This window comes from Amblyomma maculatum, chromosome 5 (assembly GCF_055883805.1).
Source record: "Amblyomma maculatum isolate TAMU_Amacu chromosome 5, ASM5588380v1, whole genome shotgun sequence".
In the NCBI taxonomy this organism is placed as follows: domain Eukaryota; kingdom Metazoa; phylum Arthropoda; class Arachnida; order Ixodida; family Ixodidae; genus Amblyomma; species Amblyomma maculatum.
Window position 1 is genome coordinate 100276273 of NC_139348.1, and position 19463 is coordinate 100295735.

The 19463-nt window shown below is 43.3% G+C and overlaps 1 protein-coding gene across 5 annotated transcripts in view; it reads left to right on the forward strand.

The window, feature by feature from the left end:
• Positions 1–6102, forward strand: part of LOC146189022 (uncharacterized) — a 63848-nt gene extending 57746 nt beyond the window's left edge. For all 5 annotated transcript variants that reach the window (XM_084603942.1, XM_084603944.1, XM_084603946.1 and 2 more), the window contains 4 exons: positions 1482–1511; positions 4658–4716; positions 4837–4908; positions 5701–6102. In XM_084603942.1, the coding sequence (XP_084460068.1) occupies positions 1482–1511; positions 4658–4716; positions 4837–4908; positions 5701–5925 (386 nt within the window). In that variant the 3' untranslated portion in view covers positions 5926–6102. The remainder of the gene's footprint in view (positions 1–1481; positions 1512–4657; positions 4717–4836; positions 4909–5700) is intronic.
• The last annotated feature ends 13361 nt before the right edge of the window (positions 6103–19463 follow it).

Sequence of the window (19463 nt, forward strand, 5' to 3'; positions counted from 1 at the left end):
AATCTGCGCTACGGGCTACACGTCCTCTTTCCTGTAACTTTCTTTAATGCCTCAATGCAGAAAGAGAATTGCTTTGAAAAACAATGCAGAGGGTCTTAAATTCATTAATAAACTTTGGCCGATCTAATCAAGTAGAGGATAGCGCAGTGATGGTCTCCGTGTGTCCAAGTTGGGACCGAGTTAAATTCATGTCGTTGGACTTAAAATCGCAGCAATTTTTTTTTCTATCATCACGAGCGTCGTCCACGAACTATGAGATTATTGAACGCACTTTTTCTGCAGCGCCTTTAAAAGTTGATCTTGATGATGTTTCATCTGAGCCGGACAGGATCAATAATGTTTTTGGCGGAATGGCTTCACATTTTGCATTGAAAAAGTACTTTTGCTTGTATTATGCAGGAAAAAAAAAACAAGACAAAGGCCAATAACATATAAGTCGAATATATAAGCATGCCTACCCTGCGCCTGCTCAGTGGTATGCAGCAATTATTTGATAATGTATTCCGAATGTTTTAGGAGACTAATTTCGAGTTCCAGGCCTGTTTAGGCGACGTTATACGGTACACTCTTAAACGTGATCTGTATCTCAAACTAAGAAAAAAATATAAAACAAGTTGTACAAAAAGGATCAGAGCCTAAATATTTCGTGTACATTGAGTGTCTAAACACATATTGAATTGGCAAGCCCTAATTGCTGCGCTGCGAATTGCGCAGCTATCAATGACGCTGTCTAGACTGTCAAGTAGAGCAAGCCGCAGCGATTTACCAGTGCCTGTTAGATTAGCGCATTAAGAATGTGTCGTCGCAATTAAATGTTTTTATAAGGCACGTCCGCAGTAGAGCCAGATCCCTAAAGAAAGTTTATAATCAATCCACGACTTCACAGATTACCATACGTATTGCATGCGCTAGCGCAGTTTGTTCATGACATATTCACCGCAGCGTGGAAAGGAAGCAGGACAAGGACGACAGAGTTTGAAGCTGATTTATTTTTGCTTTGTTTAGAGTGCTTAAAGCCCTCAACCGAAACCTGCCGTTAAAAACACTATAGAGGTGCGCGGTAAAAATATCCGTTATCTGGACCCGTTAACTTGCTCTAATAGTATAAGCAGAGACGCCTGTTTGCTTTCGTTGAAAGCGGCCGCCGCGGCTAGCATCAAACCTGAGTATCTTGGCTAACTTTTCAAGCGCCGAAATGACTGAAGCACAGTAGCGGCGAATGCAAAAAAAAAAATATTTAAATTTCTATACTCAGCTCTACACTATTATTTATAGCCACATCTTCTAAAGCACTGGACAAAAGCAACTTACAAAGCGAATTTTGTGCACTGCTCGTCTCACTTAAAAACTTGACTATAGTAACATCGAGAACTCTGCACAAAACCTCAACAAAACAGCTTACAAAATGCTTTCTCTGCGTCGCACACGCTGTTATCATGTTGGCTAGTGTATTAATGTTTCACGTTTTTCCCCACTCATAGCCTCCAAGCCTGCTGACGACGGCCGATATGGTAAGCTGTAATATAGGAAGCACTTTATTGCAGTAGTGAGAACAAAGCACTAATGAGACAGCAGTAATTTTGCAACAAGTTCCAATTGTTATGCGACCGCGTAAACCGCGTTAGCCGCAGCAAGGTCTCGCGATAAGGGAATGCGTGAGCATGGCGCTGGCCATCTGAGATTCTGCGCTCTATATATATGTATATATATATATATATATATATGCACTATATATATGAGCTAGCTGGGCTATCTGCTCTTCGACTGCGAAGCATTGCCTCTTAGCAGCTTTGGTCCCCAGTGCAGCTGCACACGCAAAGAGATGATTGCGCTTTCCCTGGTATTTTTCTTTTTCTTTTTTTTTTCTTTTTGCTTCTTGCAACCTGGTTCTTTTCTGTTAACTTCTGTGACTCGAGTGCAGCCAAATGCATGACGCCATAGTCAAAAAATGAGGATATGTATAGTTTAGAAATGCCAAAGGCTCTTTTAGCTCGCCCTAAAAAGTAATGATACTTCTTTATCGAATGCCTTACACGACGGTGTAAGATGGTCGTGATATCGATAACATGACGTCGTCTCCGTCGTCATCCCCGCAGCAGCGTGTGTGAAAACTTCTTTCGAACGGAGAACGCTGAATGGTCGTTGTCTGCTGGACAAAACGAGTCGCTCTATTCTTTGCGCTCACGATGGTGTAGGCGCGGCTTCAGGTGCGTGAGGCAGCACGCGTCTAGATCTGTAGCTGTAAATCTGGAGCAGCATGTAGATCAGTAAGGTTGGTAGTGTCTGCACCAAAAACAGAGTCGTCGCACGCTGTGGATAGCGCCCGTCTATTAACCGTCGGACAAAGATGATGTGCGCTAGTATTTATTCGTACTTCGGCCAGTTTTACGGGTAATGATAACTGTAGCGGGACAGGAAACAGTGTGCCTTTCTGGGTGTGGGTAACAGCTGTCGAAACCAACGCAGTTAAATCAGATCCACAGACGCGTATTCTAAGTGGGCTCCAAATGTTTCACAAAGTTTATCACCAATTTTCTAAAAATCAAGGGCTCCATAAAATAATATTGGTAACTTCTGCAGAATACTAAACAAGGCATTGGGTTAGATCGAGAAGAGCTGAGTCATGAGAGCTATTCTATTACTGGCAGTGTCGATTGCATTTCTTACTTTTAAGCGAGCCGTTAACTGCAGCCATGTCAGTTTCGGAACATTTAAATACCCGTATTTATTAAAGCCCACGTTTGAAGGAGCAAAATAACACTTCAACGCATGTATGTACCTGGACTGCATTACTGGCACGTGATCTTCGCTCTTTCCTCGCGTGGGCGTGACTGGCGTGCAGTGTCCAGCGCCTCACCTTGAAATGGAAAGAGACCCGCATGCTGCATGTGATACGCATGCTGCTGACATCCCGTGGGTCGCACTTACTATTTCTCACGAAAGAATAGTGCTTTTTGTTCAGGCTTGCGCTCCGGCTAAATATTGACGCAATTTTTTGAAGACGACAGCTGAAGTTGACCTCGATATTTAAGTTCCAAAAGCTTATACAAAATTTTATTAGGCAAAGTACGAATTTGCAGTACCATACTGTGTGTTTTATTTCTAAAAATAAAAATTACGAGGGATTTTAGCGACTAAAGTAGTGAAAGGCGATAGCCTGAGTACCGCAGCCCGCTGCGCAACTGGCGCTAATTAACAGTTATTTATTTAAATATTAAGTCAATAATTATGAGTAAATAGTCAGAAAATAAGCAGGTAAAAAATTAATCACTTAATTATTAAATAATTTTAATAATTTTTAAATGATACAATACTAATGAGACGTTGTTAGTTATAATTATTTCTTATTCATCAATTAATAATTGCGCATTGATAGGCACATGGTCATATAAGGCACGCATTGGCGCATACTGTGGTGCTGCTCTGTGATTAGTCGAGACCTCTATGACGTCATCCCGCCTCGGCCAATCAGAGCAGCCGCAACAGTGGCACACGTTTTGTCCACGACAGCATGAGCCAATAAAGGCTTTGGTCTTAATATATAACTGATACCTTATGCTTATTGCAGTACTAATCGCAACTGCAGCGAAGTTAGATATGAGAAGTGGTAGCGCACGCCCATTGAATCCTACTAAATTGCGTTTACGAATAAGTGACGCAGGCCTCCGGCTGCGGATTCCGCTCACTTTCGCCAGTACATGAGATGCATCTTAACCAGTTAGAAGAGGCCTCATAGTGCTAAGGTGCGGTATTGAAATGCGGGGAGGTTTTAACTGTCATTCCCAAGTAAATAACTCAACTGCAGGATAAGCATTGCATATTGGTTTCTCACGAAGCTTGTTCTCAAGTATGACCTTCGACCTAAATGTACTGGCTTTATTTGCTAAACATATTAGTTTCTCGCCAAAACCAGGCTACTGTTCTCCATTGCTGTACCGTAGCCAGTTTTCAGAGAGCACGCAATGTGCCACTTTGGCAGAGGTGTAGTAATGAAAATGTGTAGTAATGATGCAAATTGTGTGTGAGCTTTTAACGCTATACGAACGCCGTGTTTATTTGCCTTATTTGCTTTCGTAGCAGGCTTGTCTATTCTACTCTCTACTACCATAAGCACCTTGCAGTAAAAAGTGCATGTTGGTGGATACTGCTTATTTTGAAGGCGAAATATATCGTTTCTCTAGCCTTAGTTTTACGTGATTGCCTGGAACTTCATTGCTGTTATAGCATTTAGTCTTCTTCACATAGTTATAGTTATATAGGCCGTCAGAGAGAACAAGCTTCATTTTCGCGTCTTGCTGGGTGCGGAAAACATCTGCTCTGAAAGTATAGAGGACAAAAGAAGAACATTTTTTAAAAACATAGTTAACATCTCAAGGGTGTAAAGACAATATATTCGTTCTAGTTGTTAGTCCTTGGCCAACCATACATTTATAACTATGCTACTACTGGAGATTAAGATTGAGCCTTCTGTACAACATACCGCATTAGGACAAAAAAATAAAGAGAAAAATAAATGTCCGTCAAGCGCTAACATTCACCAAAACCGTTACTGTACAGGCGAACAGTTTTGGACAACAAGATATCCTTTAACTAAAAATAATATTTTAATATTTACCAGTATTTTGTATTGCTGAAGAGATGCTACGTTTTATTGCAGGCACGTATGTTGACTCATATGGCTGCCACCATAAAGTACTGCAAGCCAGCGGCAATTTCGTACGTAGAGCATATTTCATTTTTTTTTAGTGAATGAACGTGACCTACTGAGTGGTGTTGTTATTGCTGTAGAGAGAACTCGAGTTGCATTACTGGCGCTCTGTATACGTCTTTCTGCAGTACACAGCAACCTGTCAGGCAATGTGCCGTAACCACTACTACAATTCACGAGACAACAACCCCTGCCTTCGGGTGAGTATTAAAAGAAGAGGCACCCTACCTCAATGCTTTAAGGTTTACAAAGATGCTTACCACTTACTTGTATGTACCGCAAATGTTGGGCCAATCAATGTTGACAAGTGACTCCCGTGATATCCACCTTATTTAAAGAAAACTTTCACAAGGTTCCTGTTGAGAAGAATAAGCCATAACTTTGTATCATTGTGTTGCTGAAAGTATGTAAAGTGTGGTGTCGCTGCGGCAGGACTGCACGCTGAAGCGCTCGTGTAATGAAATAAAACAGCACAACTCTTTTTCGGGCGGTTTTATAGTGTTTTTTTTCACATACTTTTTGAAAAGGTCATCTCCACTGAATATATTTTTGATCCGTCTTCCAGTCTGTTTTCGTAAGCCATATGTGCGCTCACAAAGATCATAACTTGAATTTGCTGCCGACAGTTTGGTTTGGGTTCAGTTTATGTCCTTTAACGTCCCGAAGCTAATCAGGGTGAGAGGCGCCGTAGTGGAGAGTTCAGCAAGTTTCGGCCACCTTATTTTTTTTTTAACATGCACTGATGATACAGGCGCCTTAGTTTTCGGCTCCTTCGAAAAGAGATCAACGCGGCAGGGATTGAATTCCTAATCCTTGGTCACAGCAGTGCATTGCACTAACCACTGCGCCACAGAGGAGAGTGTTCGGGCTCCTTGGTATATGCATCTAGACAAAAAGACCAAGAAATCTAGAGTCCGAGAGTAGCATCACATAATTTCTGCATGCGCATCTGAGGTAATGGTTCAGGCTTTCAAGAAATTATATTTTTTCAGGACCTTCGAAGAAGCCCGAGGTTTAACACAAGAGGAAGGCTATGCACAATGGGATTTTGCCAAAAAGGCCAGTGTTTGGGTCCCTATATCGGAGAAGTACCATGTGACGCCCCCACTGGAACCATTTATCATTATGATGATAATACCGGCAATGGACAATATTATGAGGACGTCTACGGAAGCGATTACAGCTACGAAGATTACAACGGATACCAGGAATATTAGGAAAACCATGACTATTTCGGACATGACAGCTACCCGAACAACCGTGATTACCAAAAAAATGGTTACGAATGACGTTGTACAATTTGTAGATTGTATGCTGGGTAATTTGCCTGTTAAATAAATATTTACTGAATTTGCTATTTTCCTGATTAAAAAATGCAGTTACGTTACAGTTTCGCCAGTGTTATTTTATTTTCTAGTATTCAGAAAAGTTGAACTGAGGCCTTTAAAAAAAGCATCCTTTATTTCATTACAAGCAGCATAAATTTAGCGGTCATTCAGTTGTATTGCAGCATTGCTGCATTACAGGCACCCAGACTCTTCGTTTTCTAGCAGCGAGAAAATATTTATTATGTATAGACTCCCTTTCGTTAAGTAATCGCCTTGCTTACCTAATAGACGGAACGAAGAAAAAGATGTTTGGAAATTAGACACTTCCCTCTTTTACCCAATGGGATTACGAATAAATTATCGATTAGTCACAATCTTTTTTTAATAAGGGAAAAATACCTCGTGATAATTTGATTGCATAACAAACATATATTGCCTTTTTCAGAGCCCCTACACAACGCTTCATTCAAGCTGATTATAAATTTTGAAAGCGAAAGCCTGTCAAGGCTCACAGAACGAAATTCCGTGCGCGAGAGTTGTGGGAAATGTGCGTCGGATCTGTGCATCGGATCTGTGTAATGACGTGTCACCTGTTAAAACGGATGAATGAGGACAGAAGTTAGGAATAAAATGACTGATGGTAATTAGTAATGAATAAAAGTTATATAATAGAAATTAATGCATGTAAGGAATCATGATAATGACTAATGAAAAGGTTATCACATAACTAAAATGAGTACGGAACGAAGAATATGTCAAACGGCTTGTAATGACTGCAACTCACTGTAAATGAGTAAATATGCTTAGCTATGAGAAGTAGTGACTACAATCACTAAGCATCATTCAGTATGACTATAGAACGACTAATATGTTAAACAACGACCTGTCATGGCCGCAAGTGATTGGAAATTAGCAAACGTGCTTAGTAATTAGTGGTAATGACTAAAATGACTCAGCATGGCTATGGAACAACTAGCATGTCAAACGATGACTTTTGATGTCCGCAAATGCCTGAAAATGAGTAAGTATGCTTAGCTTTGAGTAGTAATGACTAAAATGACTAGGCATGATTTAGGATGACAACGAAACGACTAATATGTCAAACGACGATTTGTAATAACCTAAGCTGACTGAAAACGAGTAAACATGCTTAGCTATCTGTGATAATGGCTACATTGACTTGGCATGATTCAGCATGACTAAAAAACGAGCTGTATTTTAAAGGACAACTTGTGATAGCTGCAACTGACAGGAAATTAGTGTCATTCTCTATGATTTGTAAAGACTACAATAACTAGCCATGACTCAGCATGAATCCGCATGACAACGGAAAGACCAATATGTCAAACGCTCACTTGCAATGGCCACAACTGACTGGAAGCGAGTAAATAGTTTTAGTTATGGGAACAAGGAGAACAACCTGGTCCGAGTAGCCGTTCTCCCCTTAAGAGATATCTAAGAGACCCTTTAACATTTTTTACATCCCTATGTTTTTTCAGACAGGCAAACCCAGCCTAAATTTTTTTCATTCTCTTTAGGACAGCTCTTCATATGCTAAAATGTTGAAGATTGGTTGTGCAGATGATTGTATTCCCTTAATCGTTAAGAAATGCATTTATGCTTAATACAAATGATTAAATTGAATTCCTTCTTTGAATTGAATTCAATGAGAACAGTTGCATTGTAGAATTTATTTTACTTTTATAAAGTACAGTTTTGAAGCTTAAGTATATCTAGCTCCCATAATATTGCTTCGCATAGAGTTGAAGAAGACAGAATGAACAGTATAATAAGTGGATGAGCGCGCTAACGAAATGTATGATATGGTACTGTAACCTAGATGGCGGAAGAACGAGGGACACGTCAAACGGTCAAGTCCTAGTTGTGCTGTACTGCAAAACTTCGTACACACCTGACGACTTTGTTCTAATTTTCAAAAGGAGGACACCATAACAAACTCACCATAATATAATATATTGCATGCATAATTATAACGATGGAACATCAGAACTATACGTTATTTATTATTTCATTACCTGAGGCGCAATGTATAATTATTGTAAATAATATTTTCAAACACTTCAAAAATCATTATTATTGGCACCTCCCGTCTGCGAACACAATAAGAACGGCCTCTCTCACTTTGAATTGAGGAGCAAGTACTGATTTTGGTCGATTTATGAGACCAGTAAATTTTGAAAAGCGTTGGCACAATCACGAGCATCAGATGCTACCACCCACTATGATTGCACGTCTCATTGCACAGACTGTCGCACGCGAATGCTTCTATTTGCCAACAATTTCTTTTTCAGTGTAGAATCACAGACTTTGTATGATGTGTCGATGGCTCATGCACTGAACTAAGGCTCCTTTAAATCGAAAAACTGTCATGGTCAATGAAAACACGGGATTATTATGAGTGACCTCGGAAGGCTACAGAAAGGAAAACTGCTAAGTACGTATTTAACTGGCTGTAGTCATTTAAGAATGCGTAGTGGCGGATACAAATTAAGAAACCTTACAGTGCAGTAAAAACGGTGTGGCAGTAAAAGATTAGTAAAATCCTTGCAGTAAAAATAACATCAAATCTAGCATTTTCTGCCTATTTGGGCAAGATAGCTCATGCCAAACGAAAATGTTTTCGAACTCTCAAGGTGACAGGAGGCATATAAAAGACACTGCTTTGTACGCAAACCCGGTGTCGAAATTTAGCTCTGGGCATGCAGAAGTAGACACTTAATCACCGCTAACCCGGCACCGCGGGAGATGGTAAGGCGCAGGTCTTTACAGATAGCTGAGCAAAGCTAAAATCGAGAGAAATTGCTCTATTTAAATCACGCGTACAGCCTACCAGGACGCATGTAAAGGACAGGCTCCACCCCTATTGATATAATAGTCGACCAAACTGCCTCTCGAGAAGCAGATAGCAGCAGAGAACTAACTCATATTAGGACAGTTGTCATATAAGAAGAATGAATTTGAAAACCTCGAAAGAGCACTAAGAGTGCCAGTTCGAGCACGAAGCCAAATGGCGAGACTGAAGCTATTGCGACCTACTATCATTATTATTTATGGGTCGTTAACGCGACTGCGCGATGGCGTATAGAGGGTGAAACTTCCAGTTGCTATATATGTTTGGTATCCTCAGACAGTGAGCCAGATGTCAGTTTGAAAAAAACCAGCGGAAGCATCCAGGAGCGGACCTCAAAGGAACAAACCAGGCGGGGAGGGGAGATATCAGTAAACTCTAAGTCAACATTATCACAGCATAGCCAGTCATACCGATATGAATACATTTTGATAAGTCTGTATGGACACCAGGGCAAATTTGTATTCCAGCTATAGTCGTAGAAAGCAATCAGGTAACTATAGGAACTGCAAGAGTGAACATTGACCAGACAAGATAAAACCATCAACATGCTACCGTTAACAAAATAACGGCTTGAGGGGCTAGTTGGTGCTGCATCTTGTGGCGCAACAAACACAAACACAAGAGAAGACACACAACACACGCGCACACTACCAACTGTAATAGGATGAGATGTGCCTGAGTGTAGAAGAGGAGGAGTGGTGAAGAGGAAGTGTTTTCAGTTCCTATTACAGTTGGTAGTGTGCGCGTGTGTTGTGTATCTTCTCTTGTGTTTGTGTTTGTTGCGCCACATTTCTGGATGAGATGCTACCGTTAAATCCGTCAACCTCGTTAAATTGCCAGTAAAATTAATGATTGCCCTTTACAAAGAACTCAAATATGCTATTGTGTCTGGACGAAGTTTCACGAAAAGTGGGGTCACCTGCTGCCTCATAATCAAATATAAACTAGCAAACCAAATGCCATAACCCCCGAAGAGAATAGTGAGCCAATCAATTTGTCAGTATACAAAGCATTTGTAAAATCAGGCATGAAAAGAAGCGAGACGAGCTAAACGGGACTTCCGTTCAGCGAAACATGACCACGATGCAGCACACATTCGAAGACATTAGCGTCATATACCTTCCTAGAAAACATTCCAGTAGAAAAAAAACGATACAAATGTATTCGTCGTCAATTTATGCTGGTCGCCTAAAGACGCATCATAGATATATCGAGTCTGTAGCCAATGTCCTAGACCTTGAAACCATGGCTAAGTTACTGCTAGCGGGCGCTCTTAACGCATGTCACACGCATGGGGATACAATAAAAGCACAAAAATAGACGCCAGAATCTGGAAATCAGTACAGGTCTTTGGTTTCTCGATAATAAAAGATCAACAGGAACTTACTAGAATAGGTCACACAACAAGTGGGGACACCTTACCTTAGCTCAGGCTGACCAACAACATTTGCGACGCGCGCTGTAACAGAACAGAACACCGGCTACGTTGTGACCACTATGTCATCTCTATCAACTTCAACAATGCGCCACACAAAGCCTTGACCACGAAAGCACAATTACGGACTAAGACATATTCGGGTAAGTAAGGAACCAAACGGCTCCCTCTAACATTACGGACCTAAAAGTGTCGGTCAGGGCACTCCTTAATCACCTTCAGAAAACTACAGTCTAATGGCAAGACAGATCAGGACAATATAAAACCGTGGATGCGAGGCTCCTGCAGATGTGGGAAGTTCTCTCTAGAATGTTCCCCTTGTGAAAAAGCATAATGCTGCACCAACGCAATGCAAAACTAAAGAGGTGATTGGAGGCACACACCAGTGACCTGGAGAGAAAGCAGAACAAAAAAAGCTGTGAAGGAATGAACTGACAGCTTGGCCACAAAAAAGCCTGGACGAACGCAGATCAGCTGCACTGCGCGGGATCATCTCGCGCAAATTTCACGCTAGCTGAAAGTACGGACGCGAAGCTCCTCGTCGAACTCCACCAGAGGTATCTTCACACGATACAAAACACTAGTCCACTCTTTATACACGGGGAATCTCCAGCGATCAGCTGGCCTAGGACCTTACGGATGCAAACACGTGGTACGCAATTGGACAACTCCAGGTGACCTCGGCTGCGGGACTGTGAGAAGTTGAGAACAATAGCCTCCGGAATTTATATATATCGGCTGTTTTCGCTCAAAAAGACTAGACAAACACCTAACGGGGGAAATAAGAGGCACCGCAGGTACGAACACACACCAGCGTCACATTTACACCGAAACCAGTCAAGCCTAATTTAAAAAACTTTAAAACCATTTATTTACCTCATCTATCGGCAATTATTGATCACGTTGTTCTCAGCAGGTTTCTGGAATATATCTAAGTGAATGCGATCATTGCGACGACCATGGTGATACTCAGATCTAACCTCTCGACTCAGGATGCAAAATAATGTAACGGCTCTAGGACGATATTGGAGCTTCACCTCTGTAAAGCATTAGAGAACGTCTCTCAGAAGGCGAAGAAACACATATCGCTCTTCTGGTCCTTCCTTTGGTTTGACAGGGAATAGCTCACACTCCGCGCGACCAGGTCTCTGTGTGGAAGCGAAAAGCCGCAGAGTTGTGTCCTGTCACCATTCCTCTTCAGCCTGGCAATAATAGCATTGACCCGAGACTCGCCGCCATCGATGCACTACAGCATACAGTTTAAGCGGACAACATTCGCGGTTGTTCAACAGGGGAAGCGATGCCAATATCGAAAGAATGTTTCGGGAAACAGTTGACAGCAGCGGGCCGTGTGGTTTACGAGAGGGTCTTGAATGTTCATACCCCCAATCCAAATCTCTGTTATTCGCTGAAGGCCCGAATCGAAGGAACAGACCTTCGCCTCCTACAGCCTGGGTGTAGGTAAAAGACCACCAGGCAAATAAGTAGACGCCATGCGGAACCTTTGTTTATGTTTACTTAGAGTAACCAGAGAAAATGGCAACATTGAATACATTCACACAACATTCACCCAGACAGCGACACTGATCAAGCGAATAAAGAAGAAGAGCACATGAATGAAAGAGCGCGACAACTGTCGACTCGAAAAAGTTTTCGTCTCCAACAGGCTAGTCAACACACTTCGCTATCTATAAATTTACCGAAATGATGCACGTGAAAACGTTGATTGTGTTATTTGGCAAGCCAAGAAAACTGCACTATAGGGATATCGAGGAACTCTTTCACCAACTGATCGCTAGCGTTTGAAAGGCACAACAAACATAATGAACTCAAGGAAGCGCAGTAATAACAAAGTACCGAATACTCTCGGGCACAAATCCGGGAATTTTTTTCTCTTCTTAATGCTAGGCATCAATGTCGAGCCGACGACGCGCTGTCCCAGGCAGGTGCATGCAGCACCTTGCTGATCGTATAGCTGCCCCGTAAGAATATGCACCCGGTTAGTCACGAAGGTAGGCTCATGCTGCGCCGGCTGCACGTGGCCGCAAGGCGCATCATCAGGAAATGTCCGCCGTGTAAAGACAGATTAAAAAGAAAAATGACTGATAGTGATAGAGATGTTATAATAGAGATCGGTACAGGTTATAATTACAATTAATGACTAATAATGACTTGTAGTAAGACATATGTCTACCTGCAGCGACTACAACTGATCAAAAATAATAAAAATGCATAGTAATGAGTAGAAAGTTCTAAAATGGCTACTAATTACTTGTAATGACCAGTATATCTAACGACTACACGTTGCGCCTACAGCTAATTAGAAATGCTTACAATGATTAGTGGTTTGTTTGAGGTTTGTAGAGTTTAACGTTCCAAAGCAACTGAATCTATCCTAGACGCCGTAGTGGAGGAATCCGGAAATTGCGACCCCCTGGTGTTCCTTAACGGGCACGGACAATGCATAGCACACGGGCACCCAATGCGTTTTGCTCCGTTGAAAGATAGCAGCCGGCGGTCTGGTTCGAAACCGGGTACTCCGGCACCGTAGTCATGGAATCTTGACCCCTGCGCCGCAGCGGCAGAGCTAGAATGGTTATCAATCAGTAGTAATTACTAAAATGACTAATTACGACCTATAATAATTATTATTTCTAACAACGTCATGTGGCGACTAGAATTGATTAGAGATGACTAAAATGACTACAACGAGTAAAAATATTCTATATGTCAAACAATGACTTGTAAAGCTACAATGATTAGAAATGACTGAAAGTGTTTAACAGTGAGTAGTGACTGAAAGAAGTACTAATGACATGTAATGTATACTAATGACGGCAAATGACCAACATGTCTAACCACAACTTACAACAACTACAGCTGATTAGAAATTACTAAAAATGTTCAGTAATGGTTTAAATGAGATGCCAAGAGAAGAAAGGAAAGAGCAATAGGTAGAGAATAGGCAAGACAAAGTAAAAGCAGGCTTTCTTCGTTCATCTAGGAGATATCTTGAGATGCCCTGTGATTTCTTACAAAAATTCCATCTCCCTTTTCCCCAAAGAATTACGGCTGTGTTTATCTTTACATTTTTGTTGAGTCGCCTAGAGCCCCTGCCTTACACCTGACTGCCGGCTCGATATATATTAACTGCTTTTATTCGCAAGTCTGAGTCAAGGCTAGTTTTGTATAATTACTTGAATGCCTTATCTGCTGGCCCGTAAACCTGCAAAAATTCAGTTTTCTCCTGCGGTTGCCATGCTGTTCTCTACTGTAGCCCTTCCCCCCACTTCAACCGATTAGCAGCCGATGCCCCATTGTAGTGCCTGTATTACGGTTTTACCGTGGCTGCCTTGTGCTGACCTACCAACAATTTTTCTATGTATTTCTTTCCCTGAACGAGCTTAAGGTCTCTGCCTAAAATCGAAATCTTTATGTGAATGCCTGGAATCATTAGCAGGTAAATATTCCTCTCAGTACTTACTACCTAAACTGTTTCACTGCCAGTGCAACCGTTTTGCCTTTTGCTATTAGCCATTTCCTGTTTGGTTGTGGACTACTGCCGTTTGTCACGAAATCGGCGCCCATTTTCATCAAGCCAGCACGGCGCGAGGCCCGCGCGGCGTCGCGTGGAAAGCATGTAGAGAAAAGCCCCCTTCCCCGCGCGGGAGAGCGCGTAGCTTTGTACGCCTTGCCGTCACCCTCTTTCCCATTGCCCGTTGAGGACGGTGATTTATCGGACTGGAATCAGCCAGAAAATTCCAGCATCTTCTATGGGACCTAGCCAATGACGACGCGCGGCTCGACGGGAGGAGAAGAGGGAGCTATAACCAGCGAAGCTATGTGTGTGTGCGCGCTAGCTTTGGCGCATGTTAACAAACAGACGCGGCGCGCCCTATTTAAAGCGACCGCGCCGCTTGTTGAGTCAGTCAGCCAGCCAGTCAGTGAGTCAGTCAGACAGTTCGTCGGTGTTTGCGACGTGTTCGCCTGTGCTTCGGCTGGACTCCCGGGGATCACCCGCTGCTGGCAAGCCTACGGACTTTCAAGTGAGCGGCGCTCGTCTCGTATGGCGGCCACATCTTGACTCTTGAGGCGTCGGACTGCAACAGTGCCCGGTGAACAATTTGGTGTTTGTTTATGTACTCTCTCGTGTTTCATCTGTTGGAAAGCCTCTGTGTCATTGAATCATTCTGTAGTTGCATGCTTAGCGTTTGTATTCTGTGAACCTCTCGTCTATGTATTTCAAGTGATCTTGTGTATTCGTTTGTATCGTCTCTTGCTGTGCATAAATTGTGTTTTGTTTGTTCCTTCTGAGTCTGATCCTTACTCTGGTTTGAACCGGCGACAGCTGGGCACCAAACGACCACCCCCTTCTGTCACTACAAGGTAGTTGGATTCCGGCTGAGCTTGCCACGCAGGTCGAGGGCATCTCCTTTGCGACCGGAACAGCTACCCCCACTCACTCAAAGGGTGTCTGGGAGTGTGCGCACCGTTAAGGGCGCATCGTTAATAATAATCCCCCTAATTAATAACGGGTGACAATTAATCTGGCATCCGCGACAGGACGTTTGGTGCACTCAAGCCCAGAGGACGGTGAACGAGTTGGAACAGTTTACGAAGAGGTCGTAAACAGTGTAACAGCAGAGCGATAACGAGAGGTACCGCGCTGAAGCGGTTGTGTAAGGTCCATTGAGAGTGCTATGTGTTAGCGTTAGGCAGTTCAGATTGAAGATGAATCTCAAGGATATTATTGCGTTGGGCCTAGAGAAAGGTCTTAAAGGAGCTGAACTGCGAGAATGGGTGGACCGAAAAGAAAGGGAGGTTCTAGAACAGGCTAAGAAGGAAAGAGAAGAGGCTGAGAAAGAAAGAGAGAGGCAAAGGGAAGAACGAGAGGGAGAATGGCTCAAGAAACGAAAAGAAAGAGAGAGAGAATGGCAGAGGAAACAAGCAGAGGCAAAGAGACAAGAAGAAAGAGAAAAAGAATGGCTGAGGAAGCAGGCAGAAAAAGAAAAAGAATTCTTAAAAGAGAGAGAGATCCTTCTCAAAAAGCTGGCTGAAGTTCGGCGTTTGAAAGGTATTACCGAGCCTCCGGAGGTTACCTTTCCTTATATTAGAAAGTACAGCGAACCGAGCGATACATTGACAGCCACAGGTACTGTAGAAACTGGCTCCAGCAGCCAGAATGGGGTTGTGGATCAGCGTGTTCCTGCAACAGAAACTTCAGATGACCTAACTGGAGTTCAGAATTCTCAGAAAAATGAGATTGTGCCCTCCGAGACGACAGGTTGCAGAGAAGCTGCAACGGCAGTTGTCGAGCCAGAATGCTCATTCATGTACTCTACGCCTGAAGATGAAGAAGGGCAGGATTGTAGCTCCTTAATAAATGACACCATGGCTGAGTACAGGAGTGACCGGGATGAGGAGCTTTCAAATAGCGGTGAGCACGAAAGCTTGGATGAAGGTGGCAGTGCAGATCCTAACCTTGAGGATTCAGAAATGGAAGAAAGCGAAGACTGCACTGCGATGAAAGAATTCAAAGAACATCTTGAGGAACAAGAAGTAAAAAAATGTGAAGAGAAAGAACTCCCAGTTGAAAATGAGTCCTGCTTTGAGAAAGTACGACTGGAGATCGTGAAGAAAAGAAAGAAAATGAAAAGGATTGAGGGAGAACAAAGTCCTCAAGAAGACGCTCCTTCCAGACAACAATGTTCTGATAAAACGGGAATAAACGCGCCTCGGTCAGCTGTGCGGGCGAAAGTAAGAAAGAAAAGAAAACTCAACACTGCTGATGTAGGCAAAGTCGAGCGGGAAGAGTCCCAAAGAAAAACAAGGAAGAAGTTCATGAAGGACTGGAAGCGCAAGCGCAAAGAATGTATCACCAGCCGGGAAGGAATGAGACTGCCTAATAGAAGCGGTCCTTGGCATGTTAGCGCTAGTTCTGGCCAAGCTTCCGATAGGAAAGCAGAACTCAAGAGTAGAGGGAGGAGCGAGATAAAATCGGGAATGAGAAGTACCATTAGAACCAGAAAAGGGAGCCGGACGCGCGAACGAAAGAAGCGCCAGTGCTTCGTAAGAAGGAGAACTGGCAGTTTGAGAAGAGCTCACCTGTTCGAAGGAAGAGCCACAAGCCGTTTTTGGAAATATAGGCGAAAACATGCCCTGGGTTTGTACGCTTCACATTTGAATAGCTGTGCGTTTCTGTGTTGTTGATTCCTAGGTGTATGTGACGACAGTGTGGTGCTATGTTTGTGAACATCATGGCATTGATGTGTGAATTTTGTAATGTGTTATGGCAGTTGTGAAATTTGTGCAATGTGTGTGATGTGGACATTTGCCCCATATATTTGTGAGCGCATGCATGTGCGCGCGATGTTCGTGGTTGTTGTGAATATTGTGGGACAATATTCTTTAAGGGAGGGGCAGTGTCACGAAATCGGCGCCCATTTTCATCAAGCCGGCACGGCGCGAGGCCCGCGCGGCGTCGCGTGGAAAGCATGTAGAGAAAAGCCCCCTTCCCCGCGCGGGAGAGCGCGTAGCTTTGTACGCGTTGCCGTCACCCTCTTTCCCATTGCCCGGGGAGGACGGTGATTCATCGGACTGGAATCAGCCAGAAAATTCCAGCATCTTCTATGGGACCTAGCCAATGACGACGCGCGGCTCGACGGGAGGAGAAGAGGGAGCTATAACCAGCGAAGCTATGTGTGTGTGCGCGCTAGCTTTGGCGCATGTTAACAAACAGACGCGGCGCGCCCTATTTAAAGCGACCGCGCCGCTTGTTGAGTCAGTCAGCCAGCCAGTCAGTGAGACAGTCAGACAGTTCGTCGGTGTTTGCGACGTGTTCGCCTGTGCTTCGGCTGGACTCCCGGGGATCACCCGCTGCTGGCAAGCCCACGGACTTTCAAGGGAGCGGCGCTCGTCTCGTATGGCGGCCACATCGTGACTCTTGAGGCGTCGGACTGCAACAGTGCCCGGTGAACAATTTGGTGTTTGTTTATGTACTCTCTCGTGTTTCATCTGTTGGAAAGCCTCTGTGTCATTGAATCATTCTGTAGTTGCATGCTTAGCGTTTGTATTCTGTGAACCTCTCGTCTATGTATTTCAAGTGATCTTGTGTATTCGTTTGTATCGTCTCTTGCTGTGCATAAATTGTGTTTTGTTTGTTCCTTCTGACTCCGATCCTTACTCTGGTTTGAACCGGCGACAGCTGGGCACCAAACGACCACCCCCTTCTGTCACTACAAGGTAGTTGGATTCCGGCTGAGCTTGCCACGCAGGTCGAGGGCATCTCCTTTGCGACCGGGACAGCTACCCCCACTCACTCAAAGGGTGTCTGGGAGTGTGCGCACCGTTAAGGGCGCATCGTTAATAATAATCCCCCTAATTATTAACGGGTGACACCGTTCCTTTATTCCTAGCTCATGGAAAGTATTTCAGCTAGCCTGAATATCCTTTGGCATTGTGTGATAGGCGGATGAGTGAAACCGTATATTATATCCAAGCCTGACTTCTTGTTACTCAAACCCGCTCCAAGAGGACTTCTTATCCACGAGCATTTCATAGAGTATTAAAATACTCCTTCCTGTCTATCGGATAGTTTCACAAGGTTTCCACACACACACACATTCCACCCACGCTTCAAGGCTCTACAACCCTTCTGCCTGGTTTGTGAGAGTTATTGTGGCCTGCGGGGGAGGGGGGGTTCTGTAACCTGTTTACATAACTGCAGATGCAGTGCATGTAAATTACAGCTTTGCCTTTTTATTTTCGTACCTCTACATCTCTCGCAGTTCGTATTTATTCCTTTGCCATTTCTACTGTATGCTCGTGCAATATTCCTTTTTCAAATTGTTTAGTCTCATGAGAAGTACCCCCACACCCAGCGCGCTCTATGGGACTCCCTTTTACGTGGTCATGTTCGTCTCCTGGCCGTCAGTGCAGGAATGCATATAAAAAGGGCGCCAAATTGGAAACCCCGATATGACCCAGCAATTACATCTTTTACAGCGCGCTTATTGCAGTTGTAATGCCAGTGCTAATAAAAAATTCTTGAAGCAACAGTAATATCATAGCGTTATATAATCTCAAGCTAGATTTTGGAACACCGCATTTTTTTGAAAACTGACTGTCCCATGCATTAGTTCTTATTTGGCAATCGGGGTTGTGAGCCTGAATTCTATAACTCGCTTTGTTGTATACTTGTAGTTTGCATTTCATTTACTAATGCAATGTGTAAAGGGTGTAATTTGATGTTCAGTTCAAATATGCCTTCAAGGTTCCCGAAAAAGTTTTATTCTCGTAAAAGCGCAGATATAGGTGCCAGTTGCAAGGCATATCACGCGTTATTTGTAGACGTCGTCACAGAGTGAAAAAAGGCGTCAGATTCGAAGCCCTCACAGAGCACCTTTGACATAGCTGGAAAGCTCCAAGGAGGAGTATAAAAAGTTGGAACGTTATAGTGTATTTTCTCGGTTTTGGATCTAAGATTGCATGAAGTCAATTCGGGCAGTTTATTAATCAGGCAATTGTGAAAATGCAGTACTCGTTTCCGTTATTTGTGCACATTTCTTGATTAGTTCTTGAGATATCTTAAACTAGATAAAAAAAAAGCGCGGATATACCTTGCTTTATAAAACTGCAAAAGTAATTCTCCAGCCGTCAACGATCAAAAACTAAAAACGATCTCGGCTTAGCCATCTGCCGGAGCATAGTGTTTTCATGCTTTGTGTGACCGCCATCCAGTGAATAAACCGCCGGAGCGAACTAGATGCGAACCGAAGATATCCTTGCGGGAAATGATTACCGAATATTGTTGCTGCTCACGCAGGAGATTACCAGTGTGCTAAGCTGTACAAGGCTCTAACGTTGTTCATTCTACGTTCTCCGTCTCTATGAGGTTCTACATGTACGCAAAAGCTTTAGAACATTCTAATCGGTTTAACTAGGTCATAGTCCTGCCATATTTACTGGTTTTAATAATGTTGACTAAACCAGAAGAAAGGCACAAAATAAGCGGTCGCCGCCGAAGCCAAAATGAAATGTCATGAAGGTTCTTCGAGGAGGCAGTTGAAAAGGAACGAAGTTCGTGTGAAAGGAACATTAAACATCTGAAATCAACCGCAA